We start from the raw sequence: 26,263 nt of genomic DNA on the forward strand, positions 1-26,263 counted from the left end.
AGATATAACGGTGCGCATTCAGGGACATAACTTCGTCAATGAGATATAGCGGTGCATATTCAGGGGCATAACTTGAAATATAACCGTCAATGAGATATAACGGTGTGCATTCAGGGACATAACTTGAAATATAACCGTCAATGAGATATAACGGGGCATAACTTGAAATATAACCGTCAATGAGATATAACGGTGTGCATTCAGGGACATAACTTGAAATATAACAGTCAATGAGATATAAAGGTGTGCATTCAGGGGCATAACTTGAAATATAACCGTCAATGAGATATAACGGTGTGCATTCAGGGACATAACTTGAAATATAACCGTCAATGAGATATAACGGTGTGCATTCAGGGACATAACTTGAAATATAACCGTCAATGAGATATAACAGTGTGCATTCAGGGACATAACTTGAAATATAACCGTCAATGAGATATAACGGTGTGCATTCAGGGGCATAACTTGAAATATAACCGTCAATGAGATATAGCGGTGTGCATTCAGGGGCATAACTTGAAATATAACCGTCAATGAGATATAAAGGTGTGCATTCAGGGACATAACTTGAAATATAACTGTCAATGAGATATAGCGGTGCGCATTCAGGGGCATAACTTCCTTAAAGGGAGACCAGGGGATAAGAGGGATGAGAATCCAGTGTTTATGTGAAGGGAAGGGTTGACCAGTCATTATTTGGGGTGTAGGTTTTATAGATTTGAAGCAATAGGACAGCACTGGACACTTAGGAAATTTGGCAGAATTTGCATGTTGTATCAGTGAGCCAAGTTGCTAAAATAAGATCGGGGTAGCATGTTTTCCTGCTGAAGCTAATCCAGATTGGCTGCTTTACAAGTTGTTCTAGGCTAAACTGTTGCAGCATGCTGTTCAGCTCTTTGGTTTGTGACCACTAGCATCCAAGTTAAATTCCAAAGAATAATCTTATTCCTGCTAGGACCATGTGAGAACACAGGCATGATGGCATCTCAAATAATAATTGAGTAAGGTGGAGGAATATAAACTATGACAAGGTTAAGACGAATGACAGCTAAGCCAAGACCAAATGTAATAGCAGTGCTCCAAACTGAACTGCTCAATACGATGCTGCAAAGTTTACAAACACGATTTATTTCACATAAAAAGCTTTAAGTGTGCAAAGTAATCATACACTTTTCGTCAGTGCTCCTGCCCCAACTTCTTCGAAACAGCAACTAACATTTATGAATACACTTTTATATATATTAGCGGCCCCACCCACAAAATCATCCAATACAATTAATCAATTAATTACATTTAGTCTAAATTGTTGGACTAAAAACAATATTAAGAGTAGTTTAAATGAACATATGCAAACAATCAACCTCAATATGAACCATACATATTTAAAAAACTATTATGTGTGTACTTCCTGTTTTATGATATATAATTTTTAATATTATTTATTTCATTTTATTTATTATTAAATTTAAGTCTGAGACACCATGTTGCCAAAGCCTATCCTACTACCTTGGCACTCATTAATTATATTAAAAATTAATGTAATGTTTAAGTTAAAAATACTAAAAATATTAAAAGAAAATATTTACATTTGTTTATCAAGAAGAAAAACTCTCTATATATATATATATAATATCTTGGTGTGTTTCAATGAATTCAACAAATATACATAAATATATATAACATAAATATATGATACAATATATATATATATATATATATATATATATATATATATATATAAATGGACTCAAAAGACAAGTCTTATTAAATTAAAAATACATGTTCCAATAGGTGAATGTAAAATATGAATTAATGTTGAATCTACTCCTTCTTTGAACTGTTCTCAATGTTTACATCCATATAAACAAAGTTATTATATATAATTTTCATATTTATATTTATAATATATACATAATTAATAAAATTGTTTATATATAAAAAAAATTACTGTTTATATAAAATTTCATCTGTCTACATTTTCAATCTAAGTATGCATTTAATAGGAGACACATTCCGTTTGAACCTGGGATTCTCATTGCATTGGTTCTCAGTACATAAAGAGTTCAACTTTTCAAAACAAACTTCATTACCTCCTGCATCTGGGTTAACCAGTCTAACACTCTAAATTTAAAATTTGGGTTATAGGCAATGGAGTCGCTTTCCTTTTCTTTGGTTAAAATTAATAAGCTTTTTCCCCCTATATTTTGTAGCTTTCCTAAAACCTTGGAGCTAAATTCGTAATAACCATGTTTAGTTGAGGTTTTAACCAGGTTTTATTTTCCCCCCAAAAACAAAAATTCCCCTAATTTCAACTTACCAAAAAATTTGCATTTTTTTAGGAAGGAACAATTCTTTTTTAAAACCTTAAAATTTCCCCGTTTGATTTCAGGTTTATTGGATGTCCCAAAAAAAAATTTTTCATTTTTAAATTTAATTTTACCAAATTTTTAAAATTGTTTTGAAAAGTTTAATACAAAAAAGTTAAAAAAGGGATCCCTTTTTTTTCCCCGGTTATTTTTTTTATACATCCCGCCCTTTTCCATTCTAAAATTAAAAAAGGGTTACATATTCAAATTTTTTTTAATTTTCCTTTAGTATTGGGTGTCAATTTTAAGAATTTAAAATTTTCAATTCTTATTTTATTCTATTGCACAGCTGTTTAAATTTCCCTTTTAAGACTTTTTTTAGTTTTGGGGAATGGTAAAATGGAGAACTAAATTTTTTTTTAAAAATTTTTATGAATATTTTTCAAATTTTTTTTAATACTCTAAAATTTATTTTGACATCTGCTATGTAAAAAAAAAACCCAGAGGGTTTTTTGTTTTTTGAGTACAATTTTGTTTGCCCTTTAAAAATTTAAAAAAAGGCCCAAAAAAGGAAAGCAAAAAAACAAAACAGTTGTTTAAGGCAAAAGACCCTCCCTAAACCATTTAAAATTTCTTGGGCCCCCCCCAACCCTACCATCCTTTTTATGAAAAATTTTTTCAAAATTATATAATTGTAAGATAACCTGCTAAACCACTAAAATTTTCCCCTGGGTTTTTCCTTACCAACTTGACCCTTTAATTGTTCATTGGAAAGGGGAAAATGGTTTTAATGAGTTAAAAACTGTGGAAAAATTCCAATTCCTAATTTTTAAAAAATTCCAAAATTTTTTTTAAATTTTTTTTTATTTTAACTTTTTTAAAATTGTAAAAGTTTTTAAAGTATGTTGAATCTTCCAGTTACAAATTATTGGGGGATTTATGAGGGTTTTGGGTTTTGGTACCCAAAAATTTTCGTTCTTGGAAATTTTTGTAAAAAAAAAAGATCATTCTTGCCCATGTATATTTTCCCACCTTGATTTCCCCTATCCCCCCCCATTTAGGGCTTTTCTAATTTACCTTTTAAAAAAACGTACATTTTGGAATAACTTGAATAAAACCGGCCCCATTGCCCGGGTTTTTTAAAATTAGGGGCTTTTTTAAATAACGCAATTTTTTCTCTTTAATATTGATATAACTTTTTATAAATTATTTTTCAAATTTCCCCGCTAACTTTTATTTAAATAAAGATATAGGATTAAGGAATTAATAACCATAATATAAATCAATTTTTCATTTGATTTTCCCCAAAGGGTGGGGCAAAATTTGCATGTTGTATCAGTGAGCCAAGTTGCTAAAATAAGATCGGGGTAGCATGTTTTCCTGTTTTGAGGCTAATCCAGATTGGCTGCTTTACAAGTTGTTCTAGGCTAAACTGTTGCAGCATGCTGTTCAGCTCTTTGGTTTGTGACCACTAGCATCCAAGTTAAATTCCAAAGAATAATCTTATTCCTGCTAGGACCATTTGAGAACACTGGCATGATGGCATCTCAAATAATAATTGAGTAAGGTGGAGGAATATAAACTATGACAAGGTTAAGACGAATGACAGCTAAGCCAAGACCAAATAGCAATAGCAGTACTCCAAACTGAACTGCTCAATACGATGCTGCAAAGTTTACAAACACGATTTATTTCACATAAAAGCTTTAAGTGTGCAAAGTAATCATACACTTTTCGTCAGGGCTCCTGCCCCAACTTCTTCAGAAACAGCAACTAACATTTACAATACACTTTTATATATATATGTGACCCCACCCACCGTCATCAATACAATTAATCAATTAATTACATTTAGTCTAAAATTGTTAGACTAAAAACAATATTGTAGAGTAGTTTAAATGAACATATACACAAAACAAATCAACCTCAATGTGAACCATACATATTTTAAAAACTATTATGTGTATTTACTTCTATTTTATGATATATAATTTTTAATATTATTTATTTCATTTTATTTATTATTAAATTTAAGTCTGAGACACCATGTTGCCCAAGCCTATCCTACTACACTTCGGCACTCATTAATTATGTTAAAATTAATGTAATGTTTAAAAGTTTAAAAATACTAAAAATATTAAAAATATTTACATTTGTTTATCAGAAGAAAAACTCTCTATATATATATATAATATCTTGGTCAATAATTTCAATGAATTCAACTTAAATATACATAAATATATATAACATAAATATAAATATAAATATATATATATATATATATATATATATATATATATATATATATATAAATGGACTCAAAAGACAAGTCTTATTAAATTAAAAATGCTTGTTCCAATAGGTGAATGTAAAATATGAATTAATGTGAATCTACTCCTTTAACTTTTGAACTGTTCTCAATGTTTACATCCATATAAACAAAGTTATTATATATAGTTTTCATATTTATATTTATAATACTTATATACATAATTAACAAAATTGTTTATATATAAAAAAATTTTTTGTTTATATATAAAAATTTCATCTGTCTACATTTTTCAATCTAAGTATACATTTAATGGAACACATTCCGTTTAGACCTGGGATTCTCATTGCATTGGTTCTCAATTGCCAAAGGAGTTCCAACTTTTCCAAAAACAAACTTTCATTACCTCCCCTGCCATCTGAGTTAACTTGATCTAACACTCTAAATTTAAAATTGTGGTTCGAGTATGTGTCAATGTGTGTAGCTAACGCATTGTCCATTTTCTTGGCATTAATATTATATATATGTTCTTTGATCCTGCCTACTAGTTTCCTGTCAGTCTTTCCTATGTAGAACGCTTGGCATGACTGACAATTCGCTAAGTAGACCACCTGTTTACTGTTGCAGCTGTGTTTAACCAGCGTTCTGTATTCTCTCCCATTAATCACAAATCTAGTTCCTTCTTCTATATACTTACAACAGTTACACATTAAACACTTTGACATTCCTCTCTTAGTTGTTAAGGACACACACTTCTTTTGTAAAATTTCCTTCAAATTCGCTCCACGTTTGTATACTATCTTAGGTTTACTTGGTAGTAGATCACAAAAATATTTGTCATTTTGTAAATATTCCCAATTCTTCACCAATATGTTAAATATTAGTTTTGAATCTAAGTTGTAAGTACAAATAAAGTTACAACCAAATGGGACCTCCCCTTTCTCTTTTTCTCCTGTAGTTATTTCTCTATTTCTTATACTATCCTGCCTTACTTCTAGTTCTAAATTTAAAATAGGTAGATATACACCCTCCATTCTTTTAAATTTTACTTCCATTAATATTTCACTTAGTAGATCATATGGGTAGCCTCTTAATTTGAAGAATTCTAAAATTAATTCACATTCTTCATTGAATTCATCCTCTAGTGATGTCATTCGAGCTGCTCTTACCAGTTGCCCTTTTACTACCGACTTTTTCTGATGTTTCGGGTGGCAACTGGTAAAATGGAGATACATATTCGAATGTGTCTCTTTCCTAAAAATTTTTGATAAGTACATATTTCTTTCATAATCTTTTCTTAGGGATACATCTAAATATTCTATACTATTGACATCATAGCAATATGTAAAACTCAAAAAACTAGTAGTGCTATTTAAGTTTTTTAAGCAGTCATCAATCTCTTGTATTGTCCCTTTAAATAGTATAAAGATGTCGTCCAAAAAACGAGTGTAATGCAAAATTTTTTCTTTAAGAACATTGTTGTTAAGGACAAAAGACCTCTCCCAATAAGCCATTACTAAATTTGCTATGGCACCACCACATGGTGAGCCCATAGCCACTCCAATTTTTTGATGATAAATATCTTTCTCAAACATTATATAATTGTAAGATAACACAGTGTCTATTAATTCTTTCACTAAACTTATCTCACTCGTTGGTGCTCCTGACATACACAACATTTCGGCCACCCATTCAATTGCTATCTGATGTGGAATGCTGGAATATAGGTCTTTCACATCGACCGTTACAAACACTGCCTGAGAAACAAATTCCAATTCACTAATGGATTTTAAAAATGTCCAAGAGTCTTTTGAAATTTGTTTTTCATTTATAATCTATTTTTTCAACATATTGTCCAATAGTTTTGCACAAGTATAAGTTGAACTCTTCCTACCGTCTACTAACAGTCTCATTGGTGGATTTATGAGGCATTTGTGAATCTTTGGTATCCCGAATAAATAGGGCGTTCTTGGAAACGTTTGTTGTAAATATAAATAAATGTCCCTATCTATTCTTGCCTCTATGTATAGTTCTTCTATCCATGCTGTTATTCTCCTATATGCCCCATGCATTTCATTTATTGAGGCTTTAGCGTAAGTTTCACTCTCTAAAATACTGTACATTTTGGTATTATAGTCATCTGTAGACATAATCACCAGGCCCCCACCCTTGTCCGGTTTCATAATTCGGATGGGTGCTTGTTTTAAATAATCTAGCAATTCCTTTTCATCTTTACTTATATTGTACCTATAATTCTTTCTATACAGGTTGGATTTTTCTAAATTCCTCAAGTCTAATTCTGTTGCCATTTCAAATAAAGATACCTGAGGATGTAATGGAGGATTATATACACTACATACATATAAATCAGATTTTTCATTTGTATTGTTCCCCATAAGGGCTGTCAGGTTAATTTTTCTACAAAAAAGTTTCAAGTCTAGCAACGTTTCAGCTAGATTCATGGGACGTGAAGGAACAAAGGTGTAACCCCTAGATAGTAGCTCTACAATTTCAGGACAAATATCAATGTCCGCATAATTGTATATTTTAAAGTCACCACTTCGGTTTGTTAAAACTTTCAAGCGGTTAAATTCATCCACTGGTGAATCGCTTACATTCACCGAATCAAAAATTTTTAGGAAAGAGACACATTCGAATATGTATCTCCATTTTACCAGTTGCCACCCGAAACATCAGAAAAAGTCGGTAGTAAAAGGGCAACTGGTAAGAGCAGCTCGAATGACATCACTAGAGGATGAATTCAATGAAGAATGTGAATTAATTTTAGAATTCTTCAAATTAAGAGGCTACCCATATGATCTACTAAGTGAAATATTAATGGAAGTAAAATTTAAAAGAATGGAGGGTGTATATCTACCTATTTTAAATTTAGAACTAGAAGTAAGGCAGGATAGTATAAGAAATAGAGAAATAACTACAGGAGAAAAAGAGAAAGGGGGGGTCCCATTTGGTTGTAACTTTATTTGTACTTACAACTTAGATTCAAAACTAATATTTAACATATTGGTGAAGAATTGGGAATATTTACAAAATGACAAATATTTTTGTGATCTACTACCAAGTAAACCTAAGATAGTATACAAACGTGGAGCGAATTTGAAGGAAATTTTACAAAAGAAGTGTGTGTCCTTAACAACTAAGAGAGGAATGTCAAAGTGTTTAATGTGTAACTGTTGTAAGTATATAGAAGAAGGAACTAGATTTGTGATTAATGGGAGAGAATACAGAACGCTGGTTAAACACAGCTGCAACAGTAAACAGGTGGTCTACTTAGCGAATTGTCAGTCATGCCAAGTGTTTTATATAGGAAAGACTGACAGGAAACTAGTTGATAGGATCAAAGAACATATATATAATATTAATGCCAAGAAAATGGACAATGCGTTAGCTAGACACATTGACACACACTCGAACCATAATTTTAAATTTAGAGTGTTAGATCAAGTTAACTCAGATGGCAGGGGAGGTAATGAAAGTTTGTTTTTGGAAAAGTCGGAACTCCTTTGGCAATTGAGAACCAACGCAATGAGAACCCCAGGTCTAAACGAAATGTGTTCCATTAAATGTATACTTAGATTGAAAAATGTAGACAGATGAAATTTTTATATATAAACAAAAATTTTTTTTATATATAAACAATTTTGTTAATAATTATGTATATAAGTATTATAAATATAAATATGAAAACTATATATAATAACTTTGTTTATATGGATGTAAACATTGAGAACAGTTCAAAAGTTAAAGGAGTAGATTCACATTAATTCATATTTTACATTCACCTATTGGAACAAGCATTTTTAATTTAATAAGACTTGTCTTTTGAGTCCATTTATATATATATATATATATATATATATATATATATATATATATATATATATATATTTATATTTATATTTATGTTATATATATTTATGTATATTTAAGTTGAATTCATTGAAATTATTGACTAAGATATTATATATATATAGAGAGTTTTTCTTCTGATAAACAAATGTAAATATTTTTAATATTTTTAGTATTTTTAAACTTTTAAACATTACATTAATTTTAACATAATTAATGAGTGCCGAAGTGTAGTAGGATAGGCTTGGGCAACATGGTGTCTCAGACTTAAATTTAATAATAAATAAAATGAAATAAATAATATTAAAAATTATATATCATAAAATAGAAGTAAATACACATAATAGTTTTTTTAAAATATGTATGGTTCACATTGAGGTTGATTTGTTTTGTGTATATGTTCATTTAAACTACTCTACAATATTGTTTTTAGTCTAACAATTTTAGACTAAATGTAATTAATTGATTAATTGTATTGATGACGGTGGGTGGGGTCACATATATATATAAAAGTGTATTGTAAATGTTAGTTGCTGTTTCTGAAGAAGTTGGGGCAGGAGCCCTGACGAAAAGTGTATGATTACTTTGCACACTTAAAGCTTTTATGTGAAATAAATCGTGTTTGTAAACTTTGCAGCATCGTATTGAGCAGTTCAGTTTGGAGTACTGCTATTGCTATTTGGTCTTGGCTTAGCTGTCTGAGTAAGGTGGAGCGTGGTGTGAACTTGGTCATTTTTGTTTTTTAAAAGTTTGAAGGTTAAGACTAATGTTTCTTGATGTACATTTTCTAACAACCAGTGAGGCTCTGTCAGCCTGGTTAACTTTTTGAAGAGTCAGTAATTTGCAGGGAGATGTTGCTTGACTGTGCTACTAATTCTTGGACCAAGTCTAAAGTCTTACAGGATGCTATAGTTGTCTTGGATGTAAGCAGAAGGAATCTTTAACCCAGGCTTCAGTAAGAGCTATTATGTTAGGGTTTTGTGTAGAGTTGGGAGTCTATAATAATATTTTAGAGTATTGTGGTAGTTGCCCCCCCCCAAACTCCTTTGAGTTAGAGTGACAATAAATGAGAGGTGGCACTGGAAGTGTTTATAGTGTGCGGAAATGGTAGCAGTCAGATGATGTAGAGGTTTTGTGGCATTGGAGGGCTACACTCTGACTGCACTTCAGATGACCTGGGCTGGAGGAACAAGTTAAGGGGATAGAGTGAAGGAGCAAAAGCCTAATTGCCACTGCTCTGGGATGATAGATTCACATGGTCAACCATAGCACATTAAAGTACCCGGCAGGATAGGGTAGGTAACCTTGTGCATACTCTAGGAGTGCAGTCCATGCCAAGCAACACAACACTGTAGATGTAATCAACACATACACGGCAGCATGTGTGTATCACAGTGCCAGCATTGTAAGGCATGCATCAGTTATTACTGGGGCTTGGGGATAGGACTTGTAGGGAAAATATCCTTATAGCTTCCCGAATGAGCTCACATTAGCAGATCTCACTCCTGGGGAGGAGCATGAGCTCCCATTAGCAGATCTCACTCGTGGGGAGGAGCTGTAGTCTCATTGCTGCTATTCTCCAAGTTCCTGACTTGGGGGGGGGGGGGGTATTCAGGGACACTTTTTGAACTAGAAGAGAGGACAGACTAAGACTATGGAAATTAGCATGCAGTTTCTGGAGTAAAAAGTCAATAACTCTAATGTCATGAAGTGCAAAATCTACCATCATATCACCCCAAATCACCAATTTTGGGAGGGATTATGGATGTGTCAAAGTGCAAAAACTGGGGGCATTCTGTAAAACCTGGGACAGCTTGACCGGTAATGCCTGGGCTAGGCAAGTCATGGGATGGTGGAAGGCCACCAGGCAGCAGGTAAGAAAAAGATTAAACAGAGGGTGATATGGTAGCCCTGCAGATTATACACCTATTAATTACCCCTACGTGGTCGCTCTGATATCAGTTATGCTATGATAATCATTATCCTACATTGAAATGTTTTAATAAAAACACAAGAAGCTTCCTTTGCTACAGAGTAAAGCATTCTTCATCCTAATAGATACATTCTCCAGTGAGTTCTGCGAGTTTTAAATAATATATTAGACACGTTTCTAAGCATTGTGTTGTCTGTTCTCCAGCAAGCAACACGATTTGCACATGGGTTTCCATTTCACTACAATTAGAAAGCGGTTTGAGTTAGCTTGATAAATACCATCACACGCTTGCTTTTCATTCGCATTGACAGAATGCACTGTTAGATGAATTATATTGAAATCAATTGAAAAAAATTTTAATCAGAATTGTAGATGTAAAATTTCCATTTTACTGCAGTGCAGGAAAAAATATTTCCATTAAGTACTAAAAAACTGAGCACTCCTGTCAGTATTAAGCTAATGGTCAACATGTAAGTGCATATATTTTGAATACTGGAATATATTTATTGTAGAGGAATTCTTTTATCATTTAAATGATATAACCACGTAAAGCAAGAAAGTCTTTACAGCAGTGTTTTCTGTTTTTAATTGCAGATTCTGGATAAAATTGAAGATGTCCAGGAACTTATTGTTACTAAGGAACCTAGACTATTAAGGGCCCTCATCCCTGTCGAGCGATTGCATATGACCATTATTGTGGCCCATTTGAGGACACCAGAAGAAGTGGCAAAGTAAGAAAAAAAATCATGCTAAACTGCTTTTAAATTAATCACTGTTGTGCAAGGACAAAGGAAAAGAAAAATGTTGCTAAATACATTTTTGAGGTAAGGGATACTCCTGTAGGGATATAAGCAAGCCACAATGTCTGCCAGTTAGATATTACAGGGAAATAGCAGACCTTCCAGGCGAATCCTTTTGTCTGCAGTATCAGGCTTGACAACACCCGTGGACAGCTTAGTATTTCCAGGCGAATCCTTTTGTCTGCAGTATCAGGCTTGACAACACCCGTGGACAGCTTAGAATTTCCAGGCGAATCCTTTTGTCTGCAGTATCAGGCCTGACAACACCCGTGGACAGCTTAGTATTTCCAGGCGAATCCTTTTGTCTGCAGTATCAGGCTTGACAACACCCATGGACAGCTTAGTATTTCCAGGCGAATCCTTTTGTCTGCAGTATCAGGCCTGACAACACCCGTGGACAGCTTAGTATTTCCAGGCGAATCCTTTTGTCTGCAGTATCAGGCTTGACAACACCCGTGGACAGCTTAGTATTTCCAGGCGAATCCTTTTGTCTGCAGTATCAGGCTTGACAACACCTGTGGACAGCTTAGTATTTCCAGGCGAATCCTTTTGTCTGCAGTATCAGGCCTGACAACACCCATGGACAGCTTAGTATTTCCCTGCAGTTCCCACCCTGGAGGTCAGTATTGCATAAAAAATTAAGTACCTCTGGATATTTTTGTATTTTCATTAAAAATAGGTGTTTGAAAAATAGTTCTACCACAATCCCTTCACTGGATGCAACGTTTTGAATTTTTAGTTGCATACATAGTGACCTCTATTCCCATTGCTTCTTACACATGACTAAAGCACATGAACACTTGCGCAGGTCAACACATGCTCATGCAAAGTAAGTGTACATGCTCAGGCAAGTGCAAACTTAACTGCACACACAGGTGCACAGTCAGGTGTGCACTCTCAGTGAAGCTGATGCAGGTGTGAATTTAGAAAAGAGAGCGCAAACAAACGCTTGTGCACACATACACCACGTTCAAAGAAATTCAGAAACCTGAATACAGAGAGAAGGCCACAAATGCACAGTCTGTGTTTCAAGTGTTTATTTGTCTAGAATGAGCATGTTTTGTGGTAAGTATTACCGTGGAAATTGCCTGAATAGTGTTATTATAATGTTTCATTTTTTTAAGCAGAAAACATGAGAAGTATGCATATTTCAGGGAGATGCAAGGTGTTTCATTACTGTTTAGGAGAGGTGCAGAATGAAAGTCCCCCCCCCCCCCCATCCAGTGTGTGTGTGTGTTCACCTGATTCTACTGTAATTAAAACAGTTGCTACCAATCCTGAATTAAAGTAGCAGCAGTTGAATGACTCCCCCCCCCCCCCCCTGCATTGGCTCCTGGTGGCGTGCCAAGAGCAGACAGTTTCATTTTTTACCTAAGATTTTCCCTGATCACTAATTCACTTGAAATCTCCAATGTGAATTTTATTTTTAGAAACCTATTTTTCTCTCCCTTTTTGATTTTTCGGATTACTTTATAAAACAGCACAGCTTGTTTAACTGTTTCCAAATGACAATATAATATCCTGTTCTGTTTAATTTCATTTCTGTTTGTTTCATTTCTGTGCGGAGTCTGCATGTCCCCCCTGCATTCATGTGGGTTTCCACTGGGTGCTCCGGTTTCCTCCCATGCCACAAAGACATGCATCTGGATCGTTTCTCCGCAGGCCTCCAATTAAAATTAGCTCATTCCAAGTCGGACTTTCCCAGTAAATAAATGTTAAATAAATGAAATAAGTTTCAGCTGTAAGTTAACTTTTTCTACATTGGCAATGAGTGTCTTCCCTGAGTTTTGATCCTCAGGAGTAAATGTCTTGAAATTTTGTTTGCCTTCCAAGTATTTTCACTTCCTACTATTTTTAAAACCTACTGTATGTTATACACGAAGTTGGTATTTATGAAAATAATCCTTTTATACGAAACTATTGAAAAAGGTTACTTCTATATATTGTATGTCCAAGGGCCATATATATAAAATGACAGGTGATCACTAGGTGTTTACAATGGTAGAGAAACCCTAGCAATGTGCTCTAGTTGTAAAAGCAGGTTTAATAGTTAGATAATTAACTCTGTGTTAAAAAATGGATTTTAATATTAAAAAAAATTGGCAAATTTTTCTTTGTGGAACTTTTCTCCATGGATCTCTGCTAAAAAGCAGTAATTTTTGTGTCCATTCAGGCAACTCTGGTAAACAAAGGCACTGGAAAAGCTCACCCAGACTCTGCCACAACTTGCTGTGAGAGAAAAGTTAGTTTTTCTTGTATTTTGTTTTGCTTTTTCATCTTCTATTTTATATATTGAGTTGTTTTCTTTACACTGTCTTTTACTTGAATTCTTAATTGCATATTTAAACTAGTAGAGACCACATCTGTGTTGCTTGTCACAGAGAAATTGTTTTTCAACTGTCTTTCTAGTTGCCTATCCAATATGTTAATTTGACCACCTATTTCTCTAGCTATTGTGAGTAAGCACAAAATTATTTTGTGAAATCACTCCCCTTCAGCTATTTAAATTTATTGGCCTTCCCACTGTATTCCATAGAACAGAATGCATAGTGCTCACCCCTTTAATCTATGCTCTTTTAAAATGCGTGGCTCTCCACTTAGCTTAAGTTACTAACACTTTCATATCTGTTTAGTGCATACTGCAGCTTTTAAGATAGTAAACCATTTTCCACCTTAAGTTTAAAATCTGCAATGTCTATTGCAAGACCTCTAATGAGCCTCCATTCTCCCCCTCAGTAGCCATCTTTGGATTAATGCTTCTGTGTTCTCCCTGGTAAGAGAAGGAGCACAGGGTCATTTCCTGGAGACTGCTGATCACCACAAAGCCTAATAACTGCTTCGTGGGTGACCGCTTGGAATATGTGCTTATTTTTTTCCTGGTGAGAAAAGGAGCAGAGTGCATCGATTCCTGACTGTTTCTGGTTGGTGAGTGAGTGTCTGTGCTTGAGCCCCCTGATTTGTACTGGTTGATATTCAAGGCATCTTTCAGGAAAAGGCTACACGCCTATAGACTGTTACATTATCTGGGAGAAGACTGTTTAACACCAATTCCAAGATGAGATGATGTTTTGCTTCTGGTGAGAGAAGACCCAAAGCAGCATTGTATCCCGGCAGAGTGAAGCTGTGGTGAGACCAGCACTAGTAGTAAGACAGTAGCCATTCATGTGAGTCCCTCTTTTCATCATTCTTGACAAGCTAATTCTTTACAGTAAGTACTGCTTGATTTAGTTGTAACTTCAGAATATCTGCCTCAATACTTAATCCATAAATCATCAGACTCTACTTAGTTTCCCCTCAAATGTTTGGCAGTGTCCTGTATAGACACACGCCATGAGTGACATTTTTCCTGTAAAAGCACCATTGAAATTTCACCAGTACCTAGTTGCACACTGGACAATTAGTTTGCAGTGACAAGCACTGTCCCCAGAACTGCAAACCAGATACTCCTGACATTGCTTTATATTCTTACTCCAACAGTCTAATCAATAAAAAGGGTCGGTTGCCATGGATATGAACTTTCCCACTATCCCCGTTACCAGCTTGGTGGATACAGGCATCCTGACTGAGGCAAAGTAGACATTGCCTCATGTTTACTGACAACCATTTAATTCTCAAACTGATATGGTATGTGAGAGATGTATTTACACAATGTCACTGAAGGCAAAGCTCTCATAAAAGCACTCCTAACGTCAGTAAGGTTGTCAGTAGTACACATGCTGCACCCATCACACAATTCAAAGCAGACATATAGACCCACATATACTGAGGCAATTAAAAGTAACCTTCCTTAACCACAAAGACCTCCTAGACCAAGTACACATAACAAACACCCTCAGCAGCCCCAAATGTACTCTTTCAAAACAACACTCACATCAACAGATACAGCCACATCTCATGGAGCCTGTACCTCTAAGCTCATAAGGCAACTCACCACACAATCCAACATTCTGGTTATTGAAGACTTCATTGTGACAGACACTGAGTAAGGAGAAATTCATAGTCATTTGTTTGTCAGGGGCCAGGATCCACCACATTACGCAAGCACTCAGGTCATTGGACCACAAGTACCAGTATGACACCGTCATGGTCCATGTGGGTATAAATTACCTGAGATGTTCCTCCCTAGACTATATGAAGAGAGGCATCATGGAGTCCTTGGAATGTGTGTCCCAGGCTGGTATGAGCCTAGCACTGAGTAGCATTTTGCCTTCTCCAAGGATGATGCCACAATATGAACAAAAGGTGACTAACTTTAATAACTGGCTTAGTTTCTGGTGTCATTCTAAGTCAGTGAAATATTTGTCAGCATGGAAGGAGATGGTCAACAGACCATGCTGCTTTGCAAGGAATGGTCTGCACCTCTCCTCTCTAGGCTTTTGAATATTCGCTAAAATTTTGCTTCTGACATAGCAAAGATATGGTATCCAAGTCCAAGGAAGTCATTGTTGCACTATATTCAGCTTTCATCAGAGTGGAGTAAAATGCCCCCTTGGTTATGTCTGGTTGGGTACATACCAAACAGTTGGAATGTCTACAGAGATTCCTCACTAAAAGAACAGAGGGCATGAGTAACATGTTGTGCGGACCGCCTCATGGCCCTATCCTTGTATTCTGTCTCCTACCGACCTTTGAGGGGAGATCTATGCCTGGCATACAGGACATTGTCAGACCCCACTCTGATGGACCTCCTGCATATCCATAAAACAGCACCAGAATTACTTGTCCTACAGACTTAAACCTTGTCTGTGATATAAATAGGACCTTCTGGAGAGACAGGTATTTACCCTAGAGACCTACCCCTTCTCTGGAACAGGTTCCACATGCATATGAAACAGAATCCTCCCTAACCCAATTCAAGTGCAACATGGACAATAGTTTGTTGAACAGGAAATTCATTCCTAGTTTGGCACGCATGTCTCTAATGGATACAGGCAGCCTGTATATGGTTCATCTCCCAGGACCCTGCTTTTAAATGTTTTACCTCCCCCTCCCCTGCTTACACTTTTCAGGGTAACAGAACTTGTCGGAGATTTGGGATGCATGAGTAGGCTTAAAAAGGTCCTTGCCATTACCCTGGTAAACTTCTCTGAACCTATAAATGATGCAGTAGACCAAACATGTAATATGTGGAATCTAGTTTGGTTAACTGGCTTGATAGTAGGACAATTTAGTGTAACTCACTTGATCAGATAACTGTAGTACATGAGTTTCCTAGTCTGAAGGTTGAGTTCAAACCTCCTGTGGGGCTTGTCTGACAGTTTAGCACAGAAAATTGTTTATAAGGTGCTAATGAGCTTCATCTTGTAGTACTAGGTTTGGTTCCTTTAGTGTCCATTCACCTATTATGATGCACTCAGTCATTTAACTAGACTGTTTACCCAAATCCCTCTTGAAGAGGGGCACTTGTGTCTAGTGGACTTGTAATAATAAATTGTGCAGTCTAGGAAAGATTATTGGACTCGGCCAGTCATCTGCATAAGGTGGTTTGGTACATCTCAGAAATGGATTATGCTGCTCAAATATGTAGAGTTTTAATCTCTAATCGAGTTTCTTTAAGATCCGTGGTATGGCTTACTAGATTTCAGATCGCCAGTATGTATACCAACTCGCCAAGGCTTCTAAATTTCACTGTCCACTGCTTAGATGCATGGTCACTGCTCATGCAGAGTGAATGATTCCTAGGTTACTGCACCAGTAAGTGGGTTACTAACACACTAACCCCCAAACCATCGTATCAAAACACAAACACTTTGAGTTCATTCTGTCTGAGCAAACATCCTACTCTTTGATATGAAGACATTCTGAACTAAGTAGATCATTCACTTCTCCATGCTACTAGTAAAGGCCCTATTGTTCCACAAAAGAAGCTCATGCAGACTTTTTCCAATATTGTAAAGCAGCAGTTCTTGACTCAAACTTGGTTTGACCGATGAATAAACCATCATTACTGTTCATGGTAGTTCAAAGCAGGCAGTGTAAACTTCAGTGTCAGTTGTGAGAGGAAAAAATAAAGCAGCCTTGATTGCAGTGGTCTAGTTATGTTTTTAATTTACTTCAGATCAATGCTAAACTGTGGATGTTGGAGGGGCACTGTTTTGCTTAATGTTTCTACATGCAGTTAAGAAGGGAAGGAGTAGACCTAAATGAGAACTTTTTGTGTAGCCAATATCGTACCTCGAACTAGAGCTAGCACAGCAACGCCATGATTACTCCTATTGTACCTCGAACTAGAGCTGGCACAGCAACACCATGATTACTCCTATTGTACCTCGAACTAAAGCTGGCACAGCAACCTCATGATTACTCCTATCGTACCTTGAACTAGAGCTGGCACAGCAACACCATGATTACTCCTATCGTACTTTGAACTAGAGCTGGCACAGCAATGCCATGATTACTCCTATCATACCTCGAACTAGAGCTGGCACAGCAATGCCATGATTACTCCTATTGTACCTCAAACTAGAGCTGGCACAGCAATGCCATGATTACTCCTATCATACCTATAACTAGAGCTGGCACAGCAATGCCATGATTACTCATATCGTACCTCCAACTTGAGCTGGCAATGTAGTCGTAGTATGAAATTGAAAGTTACTGGAGTAAATAACATGGTGCAAGATAACTATAACCACAAGCTATCTTTTGTGAATTATCTGGTTGTAGCTTCCAGAGTCTGGAGAGAAGAATGTAAACGTACTACATGGGATGGGGGTGACTGTCCTGGTGCCAGACTGCACCTCTTTTTGACATTTGTACTGTATTTGCTATACCTGCAGTAGGAAGCAGGATTTTGCAGGAGTTGCTATTTTGAGTGGCATTTGTTTTTGTATGCCAGGTGCTTTTTTTTTTTAATAATAAACTGGATAACTCGTTAATTTCTTGATGCATCCATATGCTAGAAGGCATCAGAAATAGAATTAAATTGCCAACAATGCAAGTTCCCTCTTGGCGGTCTACATGATAGAGTACACTGACAGGGCTTTCACTCTACTCGCATAAGGCAAGGTTTGGACATCCTGAATACCCCTGGTGTGGAATCTCTCGTCTGTCCAGCTGTTGCAGATGTCTGAGGTATATGCAAAAAGGGAGATTATACTCTTTCTTATTAGAGGTTTAATGAGTGTCGTGTGCAGTGGAGTTTTTATTTATTTTATTTTAACCTTTGTTTACTGGGAAAGTCCGACTTGGAACAAAGCCAATTTTCAGCGGGGGTCCGGGGAGAAAAGTTGTAGATGCAGGTCTTTGAATCTTTGAGTTATAATATCCTTAGACCTGGATGTGATGGCCTTGTGAGATGGGAAATGTAGAAGGCTTTCCTTACCACTGTGGAAACATGATCAAAGATCAGATTGCTATCAACCTGTCTTCCCAAGTCTCACACCACTGTGTTTGAGTTTAGGGGGGGTGCTGTCAATACTGTAATTAGCAGGGACTTCCCCTTTGCTAAAGAAGGGGGATAATGCACTTATTATGTTTAGTTTGAGTCCATGGCTTTGTCACCAATCGTTTGTTTTAACCCCTTCTGTAATATGTTAACATTGTTGGGGAACTCTGTGATTGTACCCAATTTGCAATCATCAGTGAACTTTGCAAGTCGCAGACCATCTACTTTAGCCTAGACTTCTGAGAAATAAATTCCAAACAGAAGAGGGCCTAGCACAGATCCTTATGGTATGACAGTAGTGATGGGTCTACTGGTAGAGGTGGAGTCCCTGACTCTGACCGAATGTGTTCTGTCAGTGAGCCAATTAGATACCCATCTAGTGACATAAGGGTTACTTCCCAGCTGGGGGAGGTTCTCGATGATACCTGAAAGGGGGGATTGCATCAAAAGTCTTGGCTAGGTCAAGATGGGTGGTATGCGCACAGTCTTGTCTTCATCCAGTGCTTTGACATTCTCAGAGAAGTCTACCAGGTTTAACAAGCATGATCTACCCTCTATGAAGCCATACTGGGTGGGGTCAAGAGTTTTAGGGTCACCTACATCCTTAAGGTCCATGATAATTTTTCTATGGTCTTGTGAATGAGACCGGTTAGACCTGTGGGTCTATAGTTCCCAGGTCAGTTGATTGCCCCCCCCCCCCTTTGTACAAGGGGATTACTGTTGCTGTTCTCCACTCTGCTGGAACAAAGCCAGTTTTCAGTCGGATTAAAGAGACCTCCTAGTGGTTCCACTAGGTCTTGTTTTAGATTGCTTAATAAGCAGCCTGGGATGTTATTTGGTCCCATTGAAACTGTATTTTTGGTCTTGGAAAGCGCAGCTATGACCTGCTATCTAGAAACACTAGGCAGAAGACTAGTGTTAGGAATGCTTTGGGGTATGGTTGGTGGGGGCAGGGGCTGAAGTTTGTGACAAATCTGTCAGCCAGTAGGTTTGCAATTTCCTCAGGTACAGTATGAGTGGTACCATCCACTATTAGTTTGGCAAATTATCTCTCATCTTTCCAGATTTTTGCAGAATTTCCAGATTTTTCCCTCCTGTTTTTGGTCTGTTTCACATAAGGTCTATGGTTTTCCGGGAAATCACTGGAATGATTTGAGGATTTGAAGTCACTAAAAATAGCATGCATTTTTTCTGATAAATATGAAGTCGGAAACTCAAATGTGTATGCTAAGACAAATCCTGTTGCACTATCAATTTTCGAAGTTTATAAGAGCAATATTTTAAATGTGTCCCTATTTTTGGGCCTTTGTCCCCCCATTATTGTCTAGCTTTGTCCAGATTTCCTGAACTAAGAGGTTGAAAGTTTTGGTTTGGCACATAGTTTGGCATTCCCTTTTAGATTTCTGATGTATTTAAATAATGCCTTATTGTTATCCTTAGCTAGGGATGCTGTTTTTAGCTTTGTAATTGGCTTTAGAAGACTTTACAAGATGTCTTATTTGCTTGTTCAAGCTGTTGAGGGAATTCTTCCTCTACTGAGTCCGTTCCCTCTTGTAGCTTTTTTCTCTTGTTAAATAGCCTATTTATACTTGACGTCCACCAGCGTGGTGTTTTTTTTTTTTTTTCAGGAGGACCTTGTTTTGATCCGGTCAGGTCTACACAATTGTTTGTGTTTGCACAGAGCATTTGTGTACACCTTTGCATAGGGAGTCATTGTTGACTATGTTTTCAGGGGCTTTGAAGCTTTTTATACCATCACTTAGGCTGTAGTTAGCTTTGGAAAATTCTTTTAGTTTAATTGTTCTTGTTGGGGATGTCAGGTGTGATATTCAAACAAGACTGATGTATGGTTCAACGTTTACAAGGAAGACACCACACAGGGAGGGGTGCAGTGACCCCCACTGGTACTAGGTCTAGGACATTTAAGCCCCTTGTGGGAGAGTAAAGTATCTGTTCCAAGGCATTTGTGTTGACAATCATGTTTGTGGTAGTGTATGTTGCCCAATTGAAGGAAGGATAGTTGGTTTCCCATGACCAATGTGTTTGGCTGTATGGTGAGTGACTCCAGTAAGTCCAGGTAGGCAGTATGCTTCTCTTGGTTCAAGATGACCTATAGCTAACAATGATGCGGCAGGGTATTTTGCCTAGAGTTAATTGGACCTGGAGAAGTTCGAGAGTCCTACTGTTTAACCAGTCTGAAGGTGGACTTAGCTTTAATGAAGATGGATGCACCTCTACCTTTGTTTTTTGACACTCGTTTCAAGGTCTGAATGTGTGTTTCTGCCCAATCCCAAGAGTCTAAACAAGAAAATGTACTCCCTGCAAGCTCTCCTCACTCTGGAGAATTTAGATGTCTTGTAGTTACTGAGATGTGGTTTAAAACTGAGGAGATAAACCCAGCAGTGCAGGGCTATAACACCTTCCACTCATTTAGACCAGATACTGCACAGAAAGCGACAAAAGGTGGACAGGTCTCAATTTATATAAAAAATAAATGCCTTTCAAGGCTGGTCAAGCAGTACAGTATACTTGACCTTCATGTACAACTCACCATAAGCAGACCCCCACAGAATGTCCTTGCAAGGTGTAGGCATCCCTCTATGACCCATGAAACCCATAGCTCTTACTTGAATGAACTTATCACACTCCATTCAACCCAACACTGAATGCATGAAGGACTTTATCTACCCGACTCTCAACTTGGAACCATACACAACCTCTTTCTTACAGGCTCAACGATTCTTAGACTTTGTCATCATGAATGCCCTGTTCCAGCTAATCCATATAACAGCATTTAGGAATTATTTCAAGATATATCCTACTTTCAAGGGATACCCTGGCAAAATTTAAACCTTACCAAATCCAGGAAATGCTACTGCCTGTGCGGACTCCTCCTCAAAATCCCTTTGCAATGATGTATATAGCAGTGTAGAGGCTGAGGTAGCTACCTGGAATAAGCAAAGGGCAAACTCAAAAAACATGCCACCATGGTGGAATCCAACATCAATGGATCATATAATAAAGGAAGAAAAGTGTGCCAAAGATAGGAACTGCAATGCCCAGCAGGGTAAGAACTCCCTCATCAAACTAAATAAATCAGGGGATAAATTAAGCCAATCAAAGCCAAATTTGAAGTAAAAGTAAGCTCCCAGGTTAGGGACCCCCACAAGGCATTATTCAGCTCTGTCCAAAACCTCAGACAATAAACCTAGATGTGCCAAACTAATCATAAATTAAGCCTCTTATACTGAGCCAGGGAATATAGCAACTCTACCTGTCAATAAATTCCTCTTCAATTTTACATGCTTTCTACCCCCAATACCTCTTAATGCTCCCAACCATAAGCTTCCTGGATATCACTAGGGAATACATCCTCAGTGACTCAAAGGCCAAATACACAGCTTCAATGTAACCTGACAAATTCCTAGGATGCCTCCTTAACAAGAAACGAGTCCTATTGGGCCCACTAGAAGTACTATTCAGTTGAAGTCCCCAACTGGGCTCCTACCAAATGAATGGAGAACTAGACTGTTATCCCTCTGCACAAGGACAGACCATCCACAGATATTGACAGGCAGATATTGACCCATAAGTCTGACCATTCTTGTATCCAAGGCCCTGGAAAACATAATTCTTTACTTGACTTACTATTTGCCTGTGATATAAATAGGACCCACTGGAAAGATAGGTATGTCCCCCAAAGATTATCCCGTCTATGGAACAGGCACCCCATCCATGTGAAGTAGAGTTTCTCCCTAACCCTATTCAAGCACAACTTGGACATTTGGATGAGAAACTGGAAATTCATACCTGGTTTGCCACCCATGTCTCTAATGGACACAGGTAACCTGTCAGTGACTCATCTCCCAGGCTCATGCTTACACTTATCAAGGGTATCAGAACTTGTCAGAGATTTGGGATGCATGGCTAGTTTTAAAATGACCCTTGTGGTTGTTAGTCCAGTAAACATCTATAAACAACACAGGAAATCTTTAGACATTTTATCTACCCTGGTTTGGTTTTGTCAAGAGCAAGTCATGCCTACTCAGCCTGGTACGATATGAGTATGGCATTTCTTTGGAAGCAACCAAAAGTAAGACGGTGCACACTGCCTACCTTAACCTGACCAAAGCATTTGACACAATGCCCCACTTGGGCATTGTAGACAACCTTACAGAACTGGGTATAAATCCCTGTGTCACCCCCTGGATAGCCAGCTTGGCTGACAGGACACAGTCAGGATAGGGGATTGTACCTCCACAGAAAGGCCAGTTACTAGTGGAGCCCCCCATAGCTCAGTACTGGGGGCTGTTCCTTTTTGGCATCTTCTACTTTGAGAATCAAGCTCAACACCAAAAGTGTAAAGCTGACCACATTTGTAGATGAGTGGGAGATTTGAAGACTCCTCATAATTTGCAAAGATGCAAATATCCTTCAAGAAGGCCACACACAAACGGATGCCAGAATCATGATGAAAAACCATGCTAAAAATGTATATTGGAATCTTTCAAAATGATGGCCACCCTAGAAAACTGCATTGATATACCCGTAAGAGCTGTCCTTGTGAGAACATGTTAACAGTGAGCTGACCTTTATCCATTACGTGTCTACTATAGTAAGGAAATCCTTCTACATTCCACAACTTAAGCAATGGTATAGAGTCTAGGTCATAGGAATTCCTTGTTCTATTGTACTCTGCCCTCATTAGACCAGTCATTGAGTATAATGGTCCCTTCAGTTTGTGGTTAGTCAGGCACATACAACAATTAGGGCATCCACAGAGGTTCCTTACAAAAAGAATATATGGTGTATTCAACACATCATAAGCAGACCACTTCAAACCCTTATTCTGGGAGATGTTCTGTCTGACTTTGAAAGCATCATCTGATCCAACCCTTGTGGACCTGTTGCACATTTGCAAAACAAAATCAGAAACTCCTGATCAAGGAACCTAAACCTTGTATGCAACATAAGACATGTTGCAGGGACAGGTATGCGTCAGAGACTACTGCTTCTCTGGAAAAGGTTTCTCATCCACGTGAAGCAGAGTTCCTCTCTGCACTTATTCAAGCACAGCTTGAATCAGTGGATGGGGAATCATAGATTTATCCCTGGTGTGTCATATAGGCCTCCATTAGAAAAAAGCTTGTAAATACTCAACCTGTCTTGCACAAGTTATACACCCTGTAAACTGAGGGGTATCATAACCTGCCCAGTACATTTGGGGGACACAGTCAGGCATAAAAAGGTAGTAGTCACCAGTGCAATAATGTGTTTATCTGTTTTTCACTGTTCATCTATATTTTTATTTGATGTTTATTTACCTGCATTTCTGCACCTGTCATCACCCTCCAAAATCTGACCTTTTCCTTCCCTGTGTAATGCCGTATGTTCTGCTTGCTCCCTGCAGTCATCCTGGCGATCATTGCATGCTCCCATTTCCTCATTTATATGGATGCAACCACTAAAGAAATTACAATATTGTGCATGTTGATATTTGCATGCTACTGTGGTTGGCCTCTGTAACCGCAGCCATGGTGCACTCCTGTCATTTATACAATCTGATGTTTAGATGATTGCTGTGGTGTTAAATGCATCCTAAATTGGTAATTCCCTTAGATGCAAATCATTTTATTTATTTATTTATTTAAATTTGTTGACCAGGAGTGTCCGACTGGACATAGGTCCATTTTCAGCGGAGGCCCGGGGAGAAAAGCTCCACAGTAGAATAAACGGACAGTAGTTACATTGGATTACATAGTGATTAACAATTTATCATAGCAATTACTTACAACATATTTACAGATGAACATAGTACATCAGTAGACAACTAGAATCTTTATCTGTGAAGTACATAATGGACATTAACAAATGTTGCAATGAGAAGTTCCTGCTGTATAATAAGTACTAGGCTTATGAGCATCTGAGCTTGCTATAATCAAGGCAGAGTCGAGTGGAGAGAAAGGTAGTGGTTTGATGGGGTGGAAGATATTAGAGTGGGAATTGCAAGGGCATAGCCAGCATGTTTTTAGGTGCGCTTTTAGTAAAGTTTTGAAGTTGGTGCATGATGGCACAGAGGTAATTGTGGGTGGGAGTGAGTTCCATAATTTGGCTATGGCGCAAGAGAATAGTGCTTCACCAGCAGAGTTATTGGCTTTAGTGATCTGCAAGTGATTTTTGTTGCTGGATCTTGGTGGTCTGGTGGTGCGATAGGGTTGGAGTAGATTCTGGAGGGATGGGACATTTAGTGGATGGTTTACTAGTTTGTGGGTGAGTGAGAGTTGATACCACTGAAGGAGGTGAGGGAGTTCAAGCCAGCCCAGTTCAGCAAGTGAGAAACAGTGGTGACTACGATAGGATGCCCCTGTGGCGAATTTGGTGATTTTGTTGTAGCAGGTCTCTAGCTTGTTTAGATCACATTGCCTTAGGTTGGTATATATATTGGAGAGGCATAAAGTAGGGTGGAGATAAGGTGGGAATTTGCTATTGAAATCTTTGCTGCTTTGGTGAGAAATTGCTTATTTCTGTATAATGCTCCTAGTTTTTTGTGGACTTTTTTTATGGTCATGGATATGTGAATGTCAAATTTTAGTTTATTGTCTATTTCCACTCCTAGCAATTTGGTGTGTTCAGTTGGGTATATAGTGGTGTTGTCTTTTGCTGTGATGTTAAAGTGAGAGTTGTTTTGTGTATGTTTGGTGGGTTGGAAGATGAGTGGTTTAGTTTTGTTTGGGTTGAGTATTAATTGGGCATTGGATAACCATGTTTCAACAGAGGAAAAGGCTTCCTGTGTGACTTTTTGCAGTATGGGTAGGGACTGGGATGAGCAGATGATGGTTGAGTCATCTGCGTATTGTATGAGTGTGCCATGTTTGGTGGCAGAGGCTAGATTATTGGTGTAAACAGAGAAGAGTAGGGGTCCAAGGATGGATCCTTGGGGAACCCCTATGGAGACGGGTAGTTGGGGAGATGTGTCATTCTGCCATACAAAGGATTGTTGGTCAGACAGGTAACCCTGAAACCAGTTGGTGACTGATTGTGAGAAGGATAGGTTATTAAGGACAGAGATAAGTTGTTTGTGTGGGACCATGTCAAATGCTTTAGATAGGTCTAGGAAAGTAGCAAAGGAGAGAGAGCCATTGTTTTTATGCTGAAGGATAGTGTTCGTAAAGGAGAGTAAGGCAGTGGTGGTGCTATGGTTTGGTCGGAAACCATGCTGAGTACTGGAAAGGAGGTTAGTAAGTAGGGAGTCTATGCATCTCTAGTATTTTGGAGAGTGGAGAGAGAATAGCTATGGGCCGGTAATTGGTTAGTTCTGCGGAGGGTCCGCCTTTGTGGAGGGGAATTATATGTGATACTTTCCACAGTGTGGGAGCGTAACTTTCTGACAGAGATTGGTTAATCAAGATGGATACTAGGTAGGCCGGAGCATCAGCTGCGATTTGTAGGTATTCACTTGGGAGGTTGTCTGCTGCTAATTTGGAGGGTTTAAGTTTAGTTAAGAGTTTTTTTTTATGTTGGAGGAAGGTACAGGAGAAAAAGAGAAGGCAGTGGGGAGATTACTAGTTGAAGGTGTGGGTTGGAGGGGGGGGGGGTTGTGTTTAGCTAGTGATAGTATGGTTTGAGTGAAGTGTGTGTTGCATGAGGTAGCAATATTTTCTGAGGAGTGAGGGATGTTAGGAGGAGGGGTACTGA

The 26,263-nt window shown here is 37.5% G+C and overlaps 1 protein-coding gene across 2 annotated transcripts in view; it reads left to right on the plus strand.

The window, feature by feature from the left end:
- LOC122797969 overlaps positions 1 to 26,263 on the plus strand; it is a 1,071,556-nt gene that overhangs the window by 542,766 nt on the left and 502,527 nt on the right. For both annotated transcript variants that reach the window (XM_044066507.1, XM_044066508.1), the window contains one exon: positions 10,976 to 11,112. In XM_044066507.1, the coding sequence (XP_043922442.1) occupies positions 10,976 to 11,112 (137 nt within the window). The remainder of the gene's footprint in view (positions 1 to 10,975; positions 11,113 to 26,263) is intronic.

Source organism: Protopterus annectens, chromosome 3.part1 (assembly GCF_019279795.1).
Source record: "Protopterus annectens isolate FY-2018-M chromosome 3.part1, PAN1.0, whole genome shotgun sequence".
Lineage (NCBI taxonomy): Eukaryota > Metazoa > Chordata > Ceratodontiformes > Protopteridae > Protopterus > Protopterus annectens.